Source organism: Periophthalmus magnuspinnatus, chromosome 17 (genome assembly GCF_009829125.3).
Source record: "Periophthalmus magnuspinnatus isolate fPerMag1 chromosome 17, fPerMag1.2.pri, whole genome shotgun sequence".
Lineage (NCBI taxonomy): Eukaryota > Metazoa > Chordata > Actinopteri > Gobiiformes > Gobiidae > Periophthalmus > Periophthalmus magnuspinnatus.
This window is the reverse complement of record NC_047142.1, coordinates 11,317,814-11,338,536: the sequence shown is the minus strand read 5'-3', so window position 1 is coordinate 11,338,536 and position 20,723 is coordinate 11,317,814. Positions and strand designations below refer to the sequence as shown.

General features: G+C 40.2%; 1 protein-coding gene across 2 annotated transcripts in view; it reads left to right on the top strand.

Moving 5' to 3' along the window:
- The window catches only part of st3gal3b (ST3 beta-galactoside alpha-2,3-sialyltransferase 3b), a 77,565-nt gene that overhangs the window by 51,149 nt on the left and 5,693 nt on the right, over window positions 1-20,723 (top strand). For both annotated transcript variants that reach the window (XM_055228741.1, XM_033982550.2), the window contains 2 exons: window positions 10,238-10,384; window positions 16,466-16,612. In XM_055228741.1, the coding sequence (XP_055084716.1) occupies window positions 10,238-10,384; window positions 16,466-16,612 (294 nt within the window). The remainder of the gene's footprint in view (window positions 1-10,237; window positions 10,385-16,465; window positions 16,613-20,723) is intronic.

The window sequence follows — 20,723 nt, the reverse complement described above, 5'->3', positions numbered from 1 at the left end:
CCGAGTTTGAAATTTTAGTATCTTGTCAGCACTACTCCGTATCATTGCCAGCAGGGGGTTTCAGATGCCTAATCCAATCATTCAAACAGAAAGCAAAAACAAATTGTCGCAGAAGAACACATTTTTAAAAGTTATGTGTAATATGACTTTTTTTTTTTCTTCTATGTGAAAAATCTGTTTCAAAAATTTTACCAATGAGGCACATGTGTTTTTTCCCTGCTGTAGGGGAGAGACCATGCATAATATTGTACAATGGGCTGGTAGTACACTTAAATGATCTGTATGTAAGATTTAGATTTTTTAATTCCATAAACATGACCCAACTGTGTCCACAGATGTAAGGGAAACATGTTCAAATCAAATATAGCTTTAACTGATAACACTTCTAATGCTGATTTTACTTTTAATTACAAAAACTTTGACCATGAGGACCAAGTTGTTTTGTTATATTTTGGTGTTTTGGTTCTCAAGATGATTATCCAGCCTCACATGAGTCTCTCATTTGGGTTGCCAGAATCAATGCTCAAATCCAGTTGGTTTAAACCGAAAACGACTCTCTCTGATCTGAATCTTTACTACTAAAACCACAACACCTGGAGCCAATCTTTAATCAGTGCTAGTGCAACCTCTTCTGTTGTGTATATACTGAGAATGAGAAAAACTTGTGTCCTCTATCTGCAGGTTATGGTTCTGGCCACTCGATTTCTGTTGTGGATTGTAGTGTCTTTTTAAAACCGTAAAAACATAGGCTACATGCAGTTCCTTTTAATAAACATAAATCAAATAGAATAGTTTGTGCGTTCAATAGCCCTCTGTGAGTGTAGTTCCTCTCCGGGGCCTGTCTTGAGCCTGTCGTGCACCTTGATGTTATCTCTGGAGCTAACTCTTGTTTTAACAGGTGTCGTTGCAGAGCCGAGTGTGCGCACTTAAAGCTAATAATCCACACCAATTTCACCATAAAGCTGTCGCGGGAGAGGGGAAACAGCCACTTCCTCTGAGCAGTGACAGAGCAGGCTGCCCAGCTCCTCCACAGGCTGCAGGGCGCCAGTGTGTGCAGAACAAGAGACATCACAACATTATATATAGACCAATGTTATTTAATACAGATGGAGGGAGGCTAAAATGAATATTGTTAAAATGCAGATTTCTGTAGCTATATACTGAGTTCTTCGGTCTAGTCAGTTATAGAAATTATCAGATTTAACATTTATCTTCTAAAAACCACCAATAGATCACCATAGAATGATTTCATATATATTTTTGAAGCAACAATATTGGTATGAAATTTGCTGCGTCGGGTATCAGCTTCCAAATATCGGCCCAGTCAACATCCCAGTTTACTAGTTGTAGTCGGCCCAGAAAGTCTCATAAAGGTTGAACTTTAGTTTTTCTGTGGTTATTTGAGGGATGAATAACAGCTACATACCGGTAATGCGTATGGATCAGTTTTGGCTTATTTTATGTTTGTTTTAAGGAAATAAATGCCGTATTCATTCTCTGCACTGGTATCTGTTGATATCATGTATCGGCTATTGTATCGGAATTGAAAACTGGAACTGAAAAAGCTGGTGCAACCCTAATTTAAATGTTATGTTAACTAAAAAATGAAGCTTAAAAAAAAAAAAAAAACACACACACACATACGCAAACTAAATGTTATTGCTTTTGTGGCTGCGTAAAGGTGCCCTACTTGATTTTTTTTTTTTTTTATGTGAAAACAGTTCAGACTGTTGCGTGAGTTATTCTTCACTTTCCTTAGGGTGTTGGGCTTAGTGCATTGTTAAGATCCTAATTATTCATCATTGATTGGCCTCTGGAAGTTGCGAAACGTGCAGAGTGGAGCTTTGCCGTCAGGTTAATGCTAACAAATAGTGTACTAACTGGGAACTTTCTAATTTGCAGAGATGAAAACACTTAGTAATAGTAGTAGTTAGTAGTAGTTAGTGTTACTTAGTAACACTTATAGTTGAACAGAATAGAACTTTATTTCTTTTTCAAGATAACACAGAAATTTGGCTTATTCCAGACAGTCACACACAAAGAAACTAAGTATAAGATCAAACTGTGTGACACTTGATTTCACTTTGTCTTTCAAAAATCATATTAAAAAGTTGCCAATACTGTTAAATATAACCTTAAAAATTTTAAACAATCCAGAGGAGACTGTGAGGTCCCCCAGAGAAGAACCGCCTTTGGACAGACCACTCTCTCTGTGAGGGCCACTAATATCTGGAACGGTCTTCCTCTGCATATAAAGGAGAGCCCTACACTGATCAGCTTTAAAACACAACTGAAACTATGGCTGAAAACAAACCAGTCATGTGACCACTAGACTTTTGTTTGTGCTGCTTGTATTGCATGTTGTATTCTTTATGTATTTGCCTGCCTGGGGACTACAGATGGAAACTAGCTTTGTAGCTAAAATTTGGCATATTTACATCTGTTTTATACTGATGTTCATCAATGTGCATTGTCCCTATCAAATAAATAAATAAAATAAACTGAAAATGAGACCACTCTGTGTGAGAGTTTACAACACGTTTTACTGTATTACATGAAAGAAAATGCACATCTCCTTTAATAGCAATGATAAAATATCACTTTAGAAACACAAAATAACTGTTGGTTTACCCCGACAAACTCAGTATTAGCAAGGTTAGCGGTCAGCTGACTTCCTGTTCCCTCAGGCTATGACAGGGGCACCATGGCACGTCCTAAAAAGGCAGCGTTTTAGCGCTTCATCCCCAGCAGACTGTGATGCATGACAGTCACTGCACCTCCCAAAGCCCTACGGATAAAAAGGAATGAAAGTATTATACAGCCATTTGCTCACTGATGCGCTATAAAAATAAAATCTTGGTAGCTTATCTAAACCTACACAAAATACTTCCTTATTGCGCTTTGGCTGTATTTGAACCAGCCACCCTCCTGTTCGTGGTGGAACACCCACTCCACCACAAACACTGTAGTGCATGTAGTGTTACCTTTGCCCACAAACAAGAAGGTTAGTCGCTTGATCTCCAGTGTTTGCGTATTGGCAATTCATGTTGACATGTCCTTGGGCAAGACACTTCACCTGCCTTGGAATCTGATACAGACATTTGAAATCCGTCTCTAACTGTGATGGTATCGTTGATGTAAACAACTATGTGTTGATAATTTGACTAGCGTAGTGAATGCTTTGAATATTAAAGCATGTTTTAACATGCAGTTGTTGACAGGTAACAATAGCTGTGAGATGGGTGCCATTTTTATCTGTACACAGTGTTATGCCAACTGACGTCATCATGCAGGGTGACAGGAGTCTACTCAGAGTGCTCAAAAGCGGGGTCAACGAACTGTAGTGAAGGAGCTGTACCAGGGCATCTGTGTTTTTATGTGTAAGTTTAGAAGTTGAAAGGGAAGGTTGATTGTTAATCAGAGATATTTATATTGACTGTCACCAAGAATCGATTGAAACACTTCATTCAGTCAACTGTCAAACTTAACTCCTCGGCCCATCTGTTGGGAGGTCAGAGAAAAAAACAAAACAAAACTGAAACATTAATACTGTTGTTGTGTTTTTGGGCAAGACACTACCCACCTTGCCTCTAGTGTTGGAGGGTGTATGATGTGTGTGTTTTGAGCCAATGTGGCGCAATGGAAGGAAATTTGCTCGTGGCTACAATCCAGAATGTTTACAACATTTCTGTTCATTAACATGCACAGTAAAAAAAATCTCATCATAAATGGATCACAATTCTATGTCTTAAAGAGGATCGATTCCAAATTCTCAAAAAAAACAATTTGAAATTATGTTAAATAGAATATAAAAACACGCAGGCATCACACGCACAGAGGAGGAGACTTGCATGAAACAGAGGAGAGACAAACATGATATTAGCACTACTCTCACTTTTGCTCTGTTTGTTTTTGCTGTGTTGTTGTTGTTAGCAGGGAAGGAAAGCTAATGCGCTAACTAGCTACAACTTGTCCGAGTTAAAAAGCCAGAGCCCCTCATAAATGTGAAATCCTTCTATAACTGTGATAAACATTCAAAAAGATGTATTATTTTTTACTAGTGCTGTTCTGATACCGCTTTTTATTTATTTTAATCCGATCATTTACTTGACCTTATTGTCACACTATGTGCTATTGTTCAAGACAGTAGATTAAGGCTACTCAGTTTTGTTACAATATAAAAGCAAAAAGTAAAAGGTCATCTCTAAAGAAAATCTACAAGAATAAATGAGATTTTGAGGACTAAAGTGTTAGTCAAAAGCATAATGGTCTTGATGATAAATTTACTTTTGTACTTGGTCATTTTCTACCACAGAGTTGGATAAAAACAGCAGTGAGGCCTGTGAAAAGATGATCATCCTCAGAGCACATGGCTAATTATGCAGAATAAAACACTGTTGTGGGACTGCACTCTCCGCAGTTATTTTACCGAGTTCAGCTTTCACTCCAAAGACTAAATTAAGGTATCAAAGCTAACACAAATGTCTTTTCTGTTATTATTAGTGCGGTTTAAGTGTCTGCAGAGCCTCTACAGTCTACATTTAACCTGCTCTGAGCATTAGCATTAGCCACAGACGTCATCAACGGCAGTGCTTGCATCTATGGGGCCTCATTCTGGAAATACAAAATGGTATTGGTCTGAGTACTCGCCGGGACTAATACCTGGAAAACATGTGGTATTTGAGCTTTTGCCAATGCCAGCATCGGTATTGGAACATTGACAAATAAATTAATATTTAAGTTTTGTCTGTGCAATATGAGATTAATTGGGTCTTGATAATGATTTAGTAGTAATAAATAAAATTTCACATATAAGAAAATTCAAGAATTGCTTCGGAATTTACTTCAGAATAGTTTATGAAAGGAGAATTGAGACCCTAAAAATCTAAACCAAACTGGAGCATGGTAGGGACTCGGGAGTCTTTGGGCTTCATGACTTCAAAAATACAGTTAAAATGTAAAGGGCCCATTTTATTGTTTCATCATCAAAAACATACCTGGAGTTGTTATGTCTCATTCACACGTTTAGCACACAAACCCTGCATATTTAGGCAGAGTTCTTCTCTCAAACTGAAAACACTCTGTTCTACCTTGTGATGTCATGTGGATACAGGAAGTGTGCCACTCTGTTTTTAAACTCCGCACACCTTCACTTGAATCATTTGTAATTTCAGCCCTGGAATTACTTTTCTACTGAACAAAAGGTAAGAAGAAGCTCTTTTAGGGTGACCGGATTTTCAATATTTTATTATATTTTTTGCCTTATGGTCATTTTCAAGCACGGTTTTTTGTATTTTAGCTAAACAAACAATATATTCCCCTCTTCCATTAGCAGATAAAAAATTGGTCAAAAATGGGGACACCTGGGACATACCTTTGGATAAATCTGCTAGGACAGCGGACATAGAGCTCAAAACTGGGACTGTCCCGGGTAAATAGGGATGTTTGGTCACTTGAAAACTACTGGTTCATGACATCACAAGGTGGAACAGAGCATTTTGAGCTTTGGAACTTTGGAGATGCAGACAGACTAATGATAAAGGGTTACTCACATGTGCGAATGAAACAAAACACAACTCCGGGTATGTTTTTAAGGCACTAACAACATTATAACTTGACTTAACGCTTGCAGGAGTTAATTTTGCGTTTTGTTGGACCTTAAAGATAAGTCGCGCAATCCATAGCTCATTCCACATTCCTGCAGAAGACCAGCGCCTACAACCTCCTCTCCTCTCAGTAAATACATTCTTCTCCCACCTGTAGCATGTATGCGAGCCTTCAAAGGCCAGTACATGTTAGGTCACTGCTCTTCAAAAACCAGGGGCGTGTGTTTGTGTGTGTGTACCATTAGCTCCTTTCACTTCCCAGAATAAAAGACGAAAAAATGCATCACGCTTTTTATGCCCTTGTGCTCCGCTAAATAGATTGTTGGCAAATACAAGCTGTGTTGACAGGAGAAGAGCGGCCGGTCCTGTCACGGCTTGTACCCTGCCGAGGCTCCTTCAAACGGGCCGCAGACTGTTGCTACCGGCGGTTAGCACAAACACTAGCTAGCGCACGGACGTAGTATCAAAGAGGGGGGAGTGCACGCTGTGTTTGAACAGGTGATTCCCATTTACACCGGCTGACCTGCTTGGCTTTGTGCCTTTTGGAGAGACTCACTGACAGGAGTCGATCACGCACACAAGCAGGAGCAGGGCAGGAGCAGGGCAGGAGCAGGGCAGGAGCAGGGCAGGAGCAGGGCAGGAGCAGGGCAGGAGCAGGGCAGGGTGAGCGCATTGGGGATATAGTGATGTTTTTATGAATTACTCTGGCACTGTGTTTGCATAGAGTTTGTAGGCTTCAGAAATGGCCATCAAAGGAAACAAAATACACAAAAAAGACAAGACCCTAACCTTGATCAGAATGACTTCAGTTCAAAATATGAATCTGCATTTTAGTAGTTAGATTTAATTGCTTGAGTGATGTCGGAATGTTTCATGTTTCATAACTTTTTTGAATTGAAATCTGTTTAGCTTCGATAAACAAAATGCATTTGCCAATATAGGGTATGTATAAGTGAAAAAATAACTGAAATAAAAGTTGCCTGGGATGTTCCACTATATTGAATTATAATTATAAATAATATAGTAGCAAATATAGGTATTTTTATTGCTCAAAATACCTTGGAAAACACGCATTCTAAAGCCCACCACACACGAGAGGATCATTTGCCGATTTAGGACCCGATTTGCTCCTGCCTGACTTTCATGAGCGATTTTGAATCCGCTGCGCGCCTCGTGTGTGGTGTCAGTGTGGACAGACAGAGGCTCAAGTTACAAACTCAGGAAATGAGAATTTAAAGATGACTAACTTTACAACTTTACGAGAGGCGAGTCATAAACTGCAGGATTCTCATTCATATTATCCATTAGAATTTGTTCTCTGCAAATATTGATGCTGTCCACAAAACATCACCACAGCAACAGCCAATAAAATAGAGTGCCGGGGACAGACAGAGGTGCAAGATACAAACTCAGGAAATTGCGAAAATAATTTGGTGACTTTGTAACTCACCTCTTGTAAAGATGTGAAGTTAAACTGCAGCATTCGCCTCCACATTATCCAGCAGAACGTGTCCTGCGCAAATACTGACAGTGTCCACAAAACAGCGCTGTTAATCCAGTTTGAAGCTTTCCTTAAAAGTAAAAAGGGGAGAGTAGTTCCTCACGTGTGTCTATTTACATCCACACAGCGAGGATCGGGCTGAAGCTGCTGCAGATTAGCGATAGTGACTCCACTTCCTATCACCAGCCCTCTGTACATTAAAAGTATTTATCTGAACCACTGCACCACATTTCACAAATAATAAGAGCACAGTTTTGACTTGCATCTAAACTAGAAATGCCAATGTTTTTATCTCTTTAGAGGCTCAATTTTAGAGTCTTAAAGCAAGTTGTTTTACTATAGACAAGAAACAGCTTATGCCAGGTGCACTCACAACTTTTAGCTTGTGGTGCATGGTCTCTTCACTGCCATATCCCACTCACTCTTTGCACTTGGAGATTTAAAAACTCACCCAATTCTTTGTGTCTGTTATGTGCACTTTTTGTTGCACGTTTTAAAAATTGTTTGACTGAATAATCCACCGATCTGACCTGTAACTTAGCATAGTGGCATCTCTGGCTTTTCTCTGCAGAGATAAAAATATTTATTACCATAGTATGACACAATCCACTGGTTTGCAATGGTCCAAAAGTTATTCCTCAAGCAGTTCTGTCCTCACGGTAATGCTAACAAACATTAGTATATTAACAGCCCACTTCCTGGTTTTCAGACAAAAAGTTTTCTAATTAGTCACAGACGGCACACAGCAGTCTAATCTTGACTCTAAGAGCTACTTATACAACATATTTGTACTGAGAAAAACAATTTGGCTCAAATACATGGAAAAAAATATCTTCTGTTAATCCATTTTTGCAGTGGAGGGTTTTTCCCTCAGTGTCCCATAGTTCTAATTGTGTACAAGTTGTGTCCTATACAAATAAACTTGCCATGCCTAGAAGTACAAAGTAATTCAAAGTTCTTTACAGAATAAGTAGCACAGCTATGACCCCATTCCCCACAATTTTGCTAAAGCTAACCAATTCATCTCCAAGATTTCACTGCACCTTCCTGTTATCTCTGTGTAGACTAGATCTTGGTCCTTGAGTGCAGGCGGAGTGGAACAAATGGCCCGCTTAAATGAGAGTCAGGCTGGGGAGCGTGTTTGACGGCTCTCCTTGCAGACTGGAGGTGATTGCCTGGTCCTCCCTCAGGTCAACATGCGATCATAGCCATTTCCTCTGCGATATTTCACCCCGGGTCTGCAGGGCTGGCCCTATGAATGCACTTGGGAAAGCTGGAGGTTACTTTGAGCACAAAATTGAATAGCATCGAAAAGCAACATATATTATGAAAAAAGCAGTTTATTGGTCCCACAGTTTTTGGTGTTGGCAATTTAAAGGCACTGTATATGATTGTTACTGTCTTAAAAATGTGAAAAACAGAGGTAGTTCATCTTAAACAGTTTGCAGTGGTCCAGTGTTATTTCTCACTTACCTTATGCATTGTGAGGATCCCAATCATGTTGTTTTTGCTGTGACTGTAAAGCTAACAACTAGCTAACCACGCATGATTATCTGACATTAGCAGTTTTGACACTCAGAGCTTTTACTACATATCTGCGCTGTGGCAAGTCCCTTTAAACCCCTTTATATCATTGTATTTAGCAATTAATGCTCAAGCATAAGCCAGTGACCAATGGACATAAATTACTAACTGAAAGCTGCACTGTGTAACTTTTCTTGATGACAGTCGGCCTCTACCATACATACCTTCACTTACAGGTGATTGTAATGCTATAAATATCTTGTGTTCCTTCTGTGAGTGGGGTTGCCTGTCCTCAGATATGACCTGTAACATCACCTGCTTGTCTCCGTGGAAAAAAAAAAAATCTTTTCCTGGCCACGCAATATCATCCTCATGGAGACAAGCAGGTGGTAGACCCTTCACCAGAAAAGTTACATTGTGCACCTTTAAAATGATTACGATATACCACTCTCTTCCTCTGCAACTGTAGTGATGACTCAGCAATTTCAAACTTAAAATTTAAGCAGAAGTACTTCCAACCACCAACACCCCCCCTTCACCCAGCGCCCCTCATCCAGGACCAGGCGCTGTTCCCTGGGACGGTAATTACCCGCGAACCCCTGGTCCCGGTGTGATCTATTAAAGGCCCACAGTCATTTCCCTAATCAGCGCTGCGGGGTCTGGCTCCTGGTGGGCTCCTGTGTTCTGTGTCAGCCCTACTCAGGCTAAGCTCACTTTGATGTAAATGCTGTCAGCCAATCAGCAGCTGCCGTTCCAGCCCATGTCATCACCTCCACATTTGATTTGTATTATGGAGCAGAGAGTGTAGGTTTGAGCTGCTTATGATTTGGTCACATTTATTATTTGAAGGCAAGTTTATTTGTATAGCACAATTTGCACACAAAGTAATTCAAAGTGCTTTACAGAATAAGAAAGACATTAAAATCACAATACAACAAATCAAAACAATCATGATAAAATGAACATTAAAAGAAAAGAGTGCAGAATAAAACCCTTTCAGTCATACGTACAGCTAATCACATCCGTTTTGATCCGGGAGCCTCTATACACCTACGCCTTTGTTCATTTTTTAAGAAGATTCGGTTGTCAGTGTATTTTAAAATCATTCAGGAACATTAAAGCTGCACTACGTAACTTCTGGTAGAGGGTCCGTCACCTGCTTTCTCATGGAGGTGTTATTGCTTAGCTTGGAATGTTTCACAGTATGACATTTAACTTCTAGCTTCATGGAGACAAGTAGGTAACGCCGCCAAGCCAAGGTACAGGTCAGATCTATAGAGAGGTGGAACTGTTTTTCAAGGTGTTTCTGAGCAATAAAACCACCTGTAATTGAATAAATGCAAGAGAGATTTTATACCTTACTGTTTAACATTCATACTCCATGGAAAAAAGCAGCTGGCGTACACTCCACCAGAAAAGTTACTTAGCGCACCTTTTAACATTTCAGAGAAAAGTTAGTTTTAGATCATCTTGAGTCCACAATTTTACATCACTGTTGTTTTTTATATATTGTATGTGTTGTATGTATGTATTATATGTTTTCCCAATAATCTACAGTGTGTTTCAGTAGTAAGACCTCACCAGTTTCCTGCTTTGTTTGTTCCAGAGGGGAGTGGAAGGCTTCTGGAAGTCTGTGGCTCATGCTGTTCCCCGGGAGGCCAGTGAGATGAGGATTCTCAACCCGTACTTCATCCAAGAGGCAGCCTTCCAGTTCATCGGGCTACCCTTCAACAACGGCGTCATGGGCAAAGGGGTGAGAAACAGTTCTTTTTATACACACTGGCATTTTCAATTCACAACACACGTTAACCAGGAAATGGCAAAAGAAAATGCAATTCCGTCGACTGGCCTGAAAGTTTTTAGAAGACATTTCACTGCTCATCCTTCATCATTCTTCAGTTCTCGTCAGATTGTTGGTGGACACTGCCTTATATCTATCTGACGGGAGGAGCTAACTACACTGAAACTAACACACCTGTTTGCAGTTTCTGTTTAGGCGTGTTAGGTTCAGTGTAGTTAGCTCCTCCCTTCAGACAGATATAAGCCACAACTAAAGAAGCCACTTGAATTGTTGGCAAAAGGTCTTCGCTCTAAAAATGTTTGACAGAATTGAATTTTCTTTTGCTATGGAAACTACCTGGATGACGAAGGGATTACATAGACATCTTCTCTGAGTTGCATGAATTTAAGTTTATTGAATGGATCAACTTTGGTGCTTAGAGCCTGGCAGGTACAGAGGTTTAGAAATGTATGATGAGCATTGGTGCTAAACGTACTCAGTTTTGTTAATAAGTATAGATGCAGAAGCAAAAAAATACTCAAGTACAAGTAAAAATACCACATATAAAAATCTACTTAAGTACCTGTCAAAAAATGTACTTAAAGAGTAATTAGTAAAAATATATCCTGCAGATTTTGAGCTCTTGTTAGGCTTTAAATGTTTTGATTTTTGTGTATCGATATAGCATACAGCAATTGTTTGGGTCATAACTGAAATCATATGCATTTGCTTTTTTGAACTAGCATGAACGATGAATGCAACTTGTTAATGTTTACTTATTCAAATACTTATTTTGAGTCCAATTACAAGATGCTCAACTGCTGTACAGTCGTGTTCATGTTCAATACACAAAAAGTGAACAATGTTCAGTTTAACCTCCTTTTTATTCTGAAATAATTCCCAGTACCCACTTCCAAGTGCTTGGATAGTCTATTGGTTGCTCATATTCACAGTGATCTACCCAACTCACATGTACAACAGTAAAACCTGTTTTTGTTATGTAAATATGAAACATTGAAAAAAAAAGAAATATATATATATATATATATATATATATATATATATATATATATATATATATATATATATTTCTTTTTTCTTTTTTTTCTTTTTTTTTTTTTTTTTTTTTTTTTTTTGAGGTTTGGAGGTACCAGGACACTTTCCTCAGCTCCTCCTTGCTGAGTTTTTTCAGCCTGATGTCCCGCTCTGTCTGCTGTTTCAGAGCTTTCTTCAGAGCTCTCTCCTGTTGAGTGCAGTGTTCACTTTCTGCGACAGCTGTTTTCTCTTTCACCGTTGCATGCAGAGGCGCTTGGATGGTTGTAGTTTCAGAGAGGAGTTTGTCGGTTGGGGCACCTTCCCTCTCCTGATCCTTGTCTGTCCTCATGGTGGAGGCACAGTCACATTCAGAAACACTGACGGAGAACAAAACTACTTAACTCTGTGCTGTCTTTTGTAGCTCTTTGGTTTTGCCCTGGTCAGTTTTCATTTCAGCACTGAAGCTTCAGTGAAGCAAGTTCCTGCTTCAAGTTTATGATATCCCTCACAGATGTAAGCAGTGATCTAATCTTGTAGCTTGCTTACTTCTTTCAGCTGTGAAACCTCACAGTTGGCACTTGCAAGTTCCTGCATTAGGTCCAGTTTGTCCCTCACAGATGTATAGCAGAGATAATGTGTCTCGTTGCAAGCAGCAATGTGATGTTCAAGCTTACTCTCTGAGCTCAAAGATTCTCAAAAGACTTTCCAAAACAAAATCTTTTTGGTTGGTCAGTCTCTCCTTGGTTTTCAGTCTCAGTTCTTAGGGCTTATTGACCCGGACCTGCTCATCCAGTTGAGCTTTCACTGTGGCCAACTGTTTTTGGAGCTCCTGGACCTCATGGCTCTCCTCGACGGGAGAAGGTGGCTCTTGAACCTCTAGGGTCTCCTTGGGGGAGAGGATGACTGAGCTAAGTCTACATATTGAATAAGCGGTGGTGTACTGTAGGACCTCTTAAAGACCCTCTGGTCTCTCTGTGTGTGGTCATAATTGTACATTATGTCTGTATTAGATGTGCTCCTCACAGGAGACAGGTCCAGATGAGGCTGTTACATGGAAAAGGTCATTCTGATCATTGTGTGAGTTGAGGCTAAGGCTGCTGGTGTCAGGCTCAACTAAATACTATTGTCTATTGATACTTCTGATGCTGTTTTTATTACACGATCTTCCTTTGTTCAGTTTTCTTCAAAATTTTCACAGGTTGAGATGTGTGTACGGCTATTTTTGTTGCGAAACTGTGTCAACAGATCATATTAATTAATATTCAACTAATATTAATACATAATTTATAAATAAAATGATTTATTCTTTGATGTCATTTTGGTTCAATAATATTGCTGTCTTTTATATAAAAAGGTATTTCATATTTTAGCCTGTATACTGCTGATAATGATTATGATTATCGAAATACAACTATTGTAGGAGTATTTCCTACAACGACTTGTCCAGTTGACAGATTTAGATTTCATCTTTTGCTATGGATCAGACCTGGACGACTGAGGGATTACACAGACTACTTGTTACTATGCTACTCTTTGTTTTTTAGAACGTAGTAATTTGCATATTTATGTAGCAGAATGCAAACCTATCGTATGTCCATGCTTAGGACTGGCATACTTGATCGCTGTAAATCTACACCAAAAAAATACTCATTCTTAGCCCAAACGACAAATGGAAATATCTTCTCAGCGGAGGTCAAATCGGGGGAAAAAAAAACTTCCTCTCTAATCCCATTTTGTCTGTTAGCGAGTGAGGAAAACACAAAAGCAGCTAACATCACCATCCCTCAGGCTAATTTACCTAATCAGGCCTGTTCCAGCTCAGACAACAGCCGACCGGACCACAGCGATTTACCATAATTGATGAAAGAAAGAAAAAAACGTGCGGGCCGGAGAACGCATCGTCTGCTGTTATTGACGGGCCTTTCCTGTGCTTTCACGAGGGAGGGAGTGGCTCTAATCTCTACCTCTGTAATCTTGGTTGTTACTTTCTCCTGCAGGATAATGCACTGTGGTTTTGAGGGCTTTTTGGAGGTAGGTGAAGCATACCTGAACATTTTGGCAGTAATTACAAGGTGGGAGGGGACGGGCTCAGCTAAGTGGAGCGGAAAAGTGTTGTTTAAGCTAGTCTGATCCAAAGTATTTTTTTTTTCATATCTGAGTCTTATCAAACACAAGGTCAAATGTGGTACATAGTTTAGTTTTGTTCTATCCTGTCAGGACATTAAGCATCCAGACTAAAGGGCTTTGGCGGTTTTACCAGAAGAGGCTGGATTGTGTTTTGGCATAAACTGTAATTCATAATCTCCAAATAAATTTTCCCGAAAGAAATTTATCTTGGGACACACAAGCTGCCACACAGAAAAATACACTTAAGACATAGTCTTATGTGTATGTCATGTTCTAATACATGTAAAACCATGTAAAAACATGATCTATTAACCATCACCACTCTACTCTGTGGCTTCAGGAAGTTCTAGTTCTAGTTCTAAACCTACAGCGGTGTCTGGGGGGCTCATAGTGGCATGTAACATGTGAAAGGGGTCAGAGATACAGTTGCCAAACTTTATAGTGCACAAAATATTGACTTTTACAGTCCTTGAACAAATACTATTTCTTTCACCATCATGATCAGCCGTTGCTTTGGTTTAAGCCTGAGCTACTACCCATATACCATGGCAGGAAAAGTTAATGCCTTTGCAGAGGTCCACCCCATCCTTATACATTGCTGCGGCATTGTTTTTCTTACAATAAATATGTATGGAGTGTGTTCATAATACAGGAGTTGTCCCTAGGCATGTGAATTGATGAGATCTTATCAATAATAATTATCGATTTCTCTTATCAATACATTTCCTTAACGATTTTCTTACAGGTTCCTATTAAATATAAAATAATATGCAACGTGCAGATCATAGGATTCACAAGTGTTAAAACAAAAGTTACAAATGTAACTATGGTTGCAGAGGGTGGGGCTCAAAGCACTGAATGTTCCTTTTGCTCAGACACAGGGAACATTCAGTGCTTTCAGCACCTCCCTCTGGTGGTCAGGAGGAATGGCACAGAAAAAAGTGTTGCAAGGTGTCAGGCGACGCAGCCTTTTAAAGACATGGTGACTATGGCATTGTTAAGGGAGAAGATTTCGATGGATTGCTGAAAAAGCTCTTCTTAAGTAGAACAAGTTCTCAATTCTCATCCCTATTTTTTACATGACATGTTTTTGCTGATTGTCCAAATTTCCTTGCCCTCCTGATCCAGCTCCATCTAACTCGCTCCATTTGCTCGTAACAACATGTACTGCACTCCCCCTTGTATCGGAGCAGACTTGTGGTAATTGTAGGTCACCGAACTACACCAGAACCCAAACCTCTGCGTCTGCCCCTCTCCGCCTCATGTGCCTGTAATTGCCCCTCATGTGTATTCTGCTGATGACTTAGACGGAGAATATTGGTTTGAAAATGGCCCAAACGATGTAGACTACCTATGCCTCCCCCTCCCTCCCCCTTTAGGCCCACCGAATCAACTACCGCCAGAACATGTGCGCAACATATGTCCAAGATGGTCATTCTGAGCACATTCGTCTACTTCAAAATTAGTTGCGTGATTTGACACTTTCCAACATCAACGCAGCTGACAATTAATGTATCTGTTTATGAAAGGTTCTATTGCTTATGTTTGTTGTAAGCATGTGGTTTCATCTAGTCTTGTTCACGGTAGGGGGTTGGCCATCTGCTAGTTCCCCCAGGGTCTTCAAATCAGGCTAATGGTTTTAATAAGGCCTCCCTACACTCCTCCTTTCTTCTTTCATTTTATTTTTTTTTTCTGTGTCCAAGCGTGCACCGTTTCAACCCCCAAATTTGTGTGAGCCCGGGGCGGTAAGGAAGCGCGGTTTAACCCCACGGAGTCCAGCCGCAGAGGGTCGAAACTTAGAGGTAATAGTTAATCACCAAGTGTTCAGAGTCAGTTAGACGCAGCCAGGCAGAACAAAGCCGGCAGGTCAAATGCAGCAGAGGGGGACCTGTGCAGGAGGAACTGGTGTCAGAAAGGATAAACAGCCCGGTGTGGTAGTACAAAACACAGTGTAAACATGGACACTGGGTCAGCTCTGGAGTATAATGGCAATTAACCTTGACCAGGAGGTTTTCTAGAAGCATTTTGAAGTTGCTGTGTTGATATGGTCTGCTTTAAAGGACTTTTTGCATAGTGTTGTGGGAATTCTTTGGAAAAAATACAAACTAATAATTAGTGGTTGGCTATTATCTAATGCACGGGTATACTTCTGCAACTGCTACTACTTCTGTGTGACCATACCTGCAGGTCAATGTCTTGACCTTGAATACCAGGTGGCACAAAGGGGCAGCAGTGGCTCTAGTGGATAGACACTTCGCCTGTGTGTGTGGGAGTGTAGGTGGTGGTCAGAGCGGCTGATGGCACAGATGGGCAGCCTGGCTTCTATCAGTCTAGAAGAAGTGGAAGTAAAGCCTTTCGCCTACCATCAATCACTCACTTACTTGAACACCACATCTATACATGAGCAACATGGTGTCTTGCCTCAGGACACCACAACAGCTTGTTTGATCAGGACCAGTGTCACTCTGTAGCCTGTTTGTAATCCTGGCTTAGTCTGCGCTTACACATAGAACAAGATACTTCTTGTGTAGTCCAGGGTAATGACTGATATTAGCATACACTCAACTCTTGAACCTGAACTAACCAGACTGTGTAATCCAGTGTATGTGAACGTAGCCTCAGCCTATACACTGCCTTATCTCATTTTAAGCCCTTAAGACCTCTGTATTTAAACTGGCCAAGAACACCATTGGCTACTTGTCCTCTGTGTTGTTGAGCTTGGAATAAAACCATCGCTTCATCTTAATTAAGACCTGGACAAAGTTTAAAAAATGTTCTTGGAATCTCGTCCAGTTTTTCTCGCGCTCTATTTTTGGTCATCACTCGATCTTCATTACGAGATGCTAAAGGACCCAATAATAACATCACTGGTCATTTGTGTGTTTGCTGCAGAACATTCCGACGCTGGGGACGGTTGCTATAACGATGGCGCTCCATAACTGTGATGAAGTGGCGGTGGCGGGCTTCGGCTACGACATGAGCATGCCCCACGCACCTCTGCACTACTACGAGACCGTCAAGATGTCCGCCATCAAGGAGGTGGGTACTAAGGGCTGCTGGTAAACTTAACTAAACCCTAACCTTAACCAGAACTTTTTTCCTAACTTGAAACAATAACCCTATTCCTAAACTTCATCAGACCATCCCTGACAACCTGACACTTTAGCAGTGTGTGTGACGTTCAGGACCTATGCAGATCAAAGGAGCCCCAGTTCCACATAGGGGTCCCAAGATTGAGTTCTTCCAACTTTTCTGGTCGAGGGTCAACCACATGTTTGTTTCCATGAAGATATTATTGCTTTACCTGGAATTCTCCACAATATGGTATTAAACTTACAAAAAGTGACACTGCCAGGCCGAGTTATTGATCAGATCTGTGGAGAGGCAACTGCGCTCAGTAAGAATGCTTTTTTCCCCCAAGTTATATTGCTGTTTTCGTTCAATTGTAATTGAATAAATGTTAGAAAATATGTTTATTATGGAACATTTCAGCATTTTCATAGTGACAAAAAGGCAGCGAATCCTGCCACCAGAAAAGTTGGATAATGCACCTTTAATACAATTTTTGAAGTTAGAAGTTTCACGTTGTCCAATATTTAAACTATATACTGTATTGTCAACTTGTTTTTTGACTTTATAGAAGAAAACAACAGTACTAATGGGAAAAGTTTATGTTTCTTGCTGCTGTTACATTTTAAGAGATCATTGTATTGTGGGAAATTGGTTTCACTCCAGTTAATCAGCTCTAAATCTTATTGTCTAAACCCCAAAGTCTAATTGCTGTTACTGAGCGAAGAGAAGAAATCTATTTGACAAGCGTGCTCTGGCCTGGCCTCAGACTGCAGCCCCCACAAGACTGAGTGCTGCAGCTAACACGAGGGTCTGGGGGAGCAGGGACCACTCCTGTGCACCTGGGCCCCTGCCAAACTACATCAGACCCTACACAAAGATCCATGGTCTGGATTTAGGGAATTAAAGGCGCTGTACCTTATTTTTACCGTCTTAACAAAACCCCTGAAAAACAGAGTTAGCTATTCCTCACTTTCTTTACGCATTCCCAGTATCATGATTATTCACTATGCTAACAGCTTGTAGAGGACAGAGCAGAGTTTTGCCGTCACAGTAATGCTAACAACAACTAGCATGCTAACAAGGCCCGCGGTTCACGGAAGAAAAAAAAAGTTTTATAATTAGTTTCAGATAGCGCACAGCAGTCTAATTTTTACCCTAAGAGTTGCTTTTATAATATTGGCGCATAGTTCTATATTTGGAATTCCGACCGCGAGTATCGTAGCAACCAAAGAGCCAATCTGGAGTGAGGTTGTTGATAGTAACACCCCCTTCTCACCCGCATCGGTGGTTTATCATGGAGCAGGCACTTAGCAACCCTGTCGATCAAACCTGTCGCTAACGCAAGCAGGAGCGACCTCGGAAAAAGAATGCGCCTGATTTTTTTGTTATTAATGTTCATATCTTGATTTATGGACAAAATAGTAGAAGAGGTTGATACAAACATTTTAAGACCAAAATGACGAGACTCACTGCAGCGGTTACAGAGACGAGGGGTGGTAGTTTTTCAGTCTAAAGTGAATTGGAGCCAGAGTCAATGAAGCTGGAAGGGCACCCATGATCACTTCCTATTTGGAACCAAGCGGCTGACGCGTTAGCTATATCCATTTAAATATACAGAGTAGGCTTGGGATGCATCATCTTTTTTTCAAGGGAGTCCTTAACTAACAGGTAACAAGACAGTTTACTTTATTACATGAACCACCAAGTCGTTTTCATTTGTTGATAATTTGTAATCATTAGAGGTGCACTATGTAACTTTTCCAGTAAGGGAGGTTTGCTACCTACTTAAGATGTGATTATTTTGCCCAGAATGTTCCACACTTTGGCATTACCTATCTCTTGCATCTAGCTTTTCAAGTACAGTCTGTTCCTGCAGCCATGGCATGAGAGTTCTCAAACATCACAAACGTGTCAACAAACATTTGACTGAGCTCTATTTACAATACAACTTCTCTTCATCAGTAGATTTATTTACCCTGATTTGAAAAGCAGCACACTTTTGCTGTTCTGACCACTGTAGAACCGTTGGACAAATACAGCCACTTATTTCCGACGACAGCCCGAGTACGTTGTTTGAAAGGCCACGGACGTTCTTCATCCTCTTCATCGGCCTGTTTACTCCAAAGCCCGGTGGACCCAGGCACCTCGCTCCTCCGTGGGCTCGTAAAGCATGATGTCAGCCTGATGATAACCCCTGTCTAAACTCCACTCAGCCGCGGGCGTTTGTTAGCATGCTAGCCTCATCAGCGGTCTCATCAACGCTACGTCCAGCTAATTCATGTTAATACTTGTGGCGTTTTGTTTGGAAGACTTCACCACTGCCAAGGCACACATGAGGAAGGCCCATGTGTGAGTCCAGTATCATTTCCTCTGCAGTCTGGATCAGAGCGCTCAGAATAAGTGGGTTTTCCGTGCTGCTGGATTACTATATTGTAGTGTCAAATTGGCGTCCTGCCTCTCTGGAAAAGGGGAGAAAATGTTTGACTTTAATACTTGACATAGATTTTGCCTGTCATAACAGTTATTATAGGTTATGACATTTTTGCATACGCTTTCCAAATTGAAAATGAAAGTTTGGTTAAAGGTGCACAATGTCACTTTTGGTGGAGAGTCTGCCACATTCTTGTCTCCATGATGTTATTACTTTGTCTGGAATGTTCCACGGTATGGCATTCAATTAGCATATTTCCATGGAGACAAGAACGTGAGGCAGACAGACCAAGATACAGGTCAGATCTGTGGAGAGATGTTTTTCCAAGGTATTTTTGTAGCAGTAAAAATATAATTCACTTAATGTTTGACAAGTTTGATGGCATACTGGGAAGGTGTCCAAGCAAAGCACAAACATCTCCATGGAGACGAGCAGCCGGCGATGATCCATCCAGAAATGTTACATAGTGCAACTTTAAAATCTTTGGGTTTTTTTGCAAGATTCTGAGTACTTTTTGTAGACCACACTCCAAATGCAAATGCTTCTCTCTGATCTCATAAAGGACCTGCCTTCCATGTGTGCAGGGAAAGCCATGTTGCTATAATTAAAGTTACTTCACTTTAAAGACTCTTCTAATAAGCTTGTACGTAGTTTGCATGTTGTAAGCACCAATTTGATACAACTGATTTGATCCTGTTCAGATTAATATTGTGTGTCTGTTATATATCTGTTAGGAAGGTGAAATACTTGGGGATAGTATGGGTTTAGTTAAGTATCAAAAACTACCAGTCAGGGTTGACACGCATCTCATTCAGTTTGCACTTTGCACTTTACAATACTAAAACTTATATTGAAATTAGAGACATTTAAATAACAGTACTGGGGGAAAAAACAGGACTAAGTGTGACCCTTGAACTGAATAGTTTGGGAATGATCTTGACAACACTACTTTGCACATTAGTTAGTATCAAACATGGCTCAAAACCTGACAAAGCTTCAAGTGTATATGACCTGATAGTCTAATTATTTTACTAAAACCTACTTAACATTACATTATATTTAACATTTTACTAAAAATCTTGCCTATTTTTTATAGGTTTAGATCGGCGAAGATGATATTTCACTTCCTGGTTGGACATGGACAGCAGACGTGACATAATTCCTTAACTGTTACCCAGCAACCATACTGTGAACAAGATCCAAAACCTAAAGCATACAATAGTTATGATTACACTGATAAAAGTAAATAAAAATCGTCATTTTGTTAAAGAAAGATATAAATGGCTAGAAAAATGCCTCCCTTGTGCGTAAACTGTCTCTGCATTTGTATGTTATTTCCGTGTTGAAGACATTGAGAGATTCACTTTTGAACTCAGTGCTACTTCATGTATGTTTTACACAAACTGCCACTTAACTGGTGTAAAAATTTGATCAATTTTTACCTTTCCCTCCAAACCAATAATCAGAAAAACATGAAAACCTATCATGTGCAATTTGATCGCTTTTATCTGAAGTCAGTCCCTGTCTTCTGTGGCCATACTACTGTAAACGTGTAAAGTTGGACAAACGCCTCACGCGCAGCACTTAAATAAACTCAATGGTGTTAGCCTAAGAAAACATTACTACTGCTCCTATAACAGTCCCGTC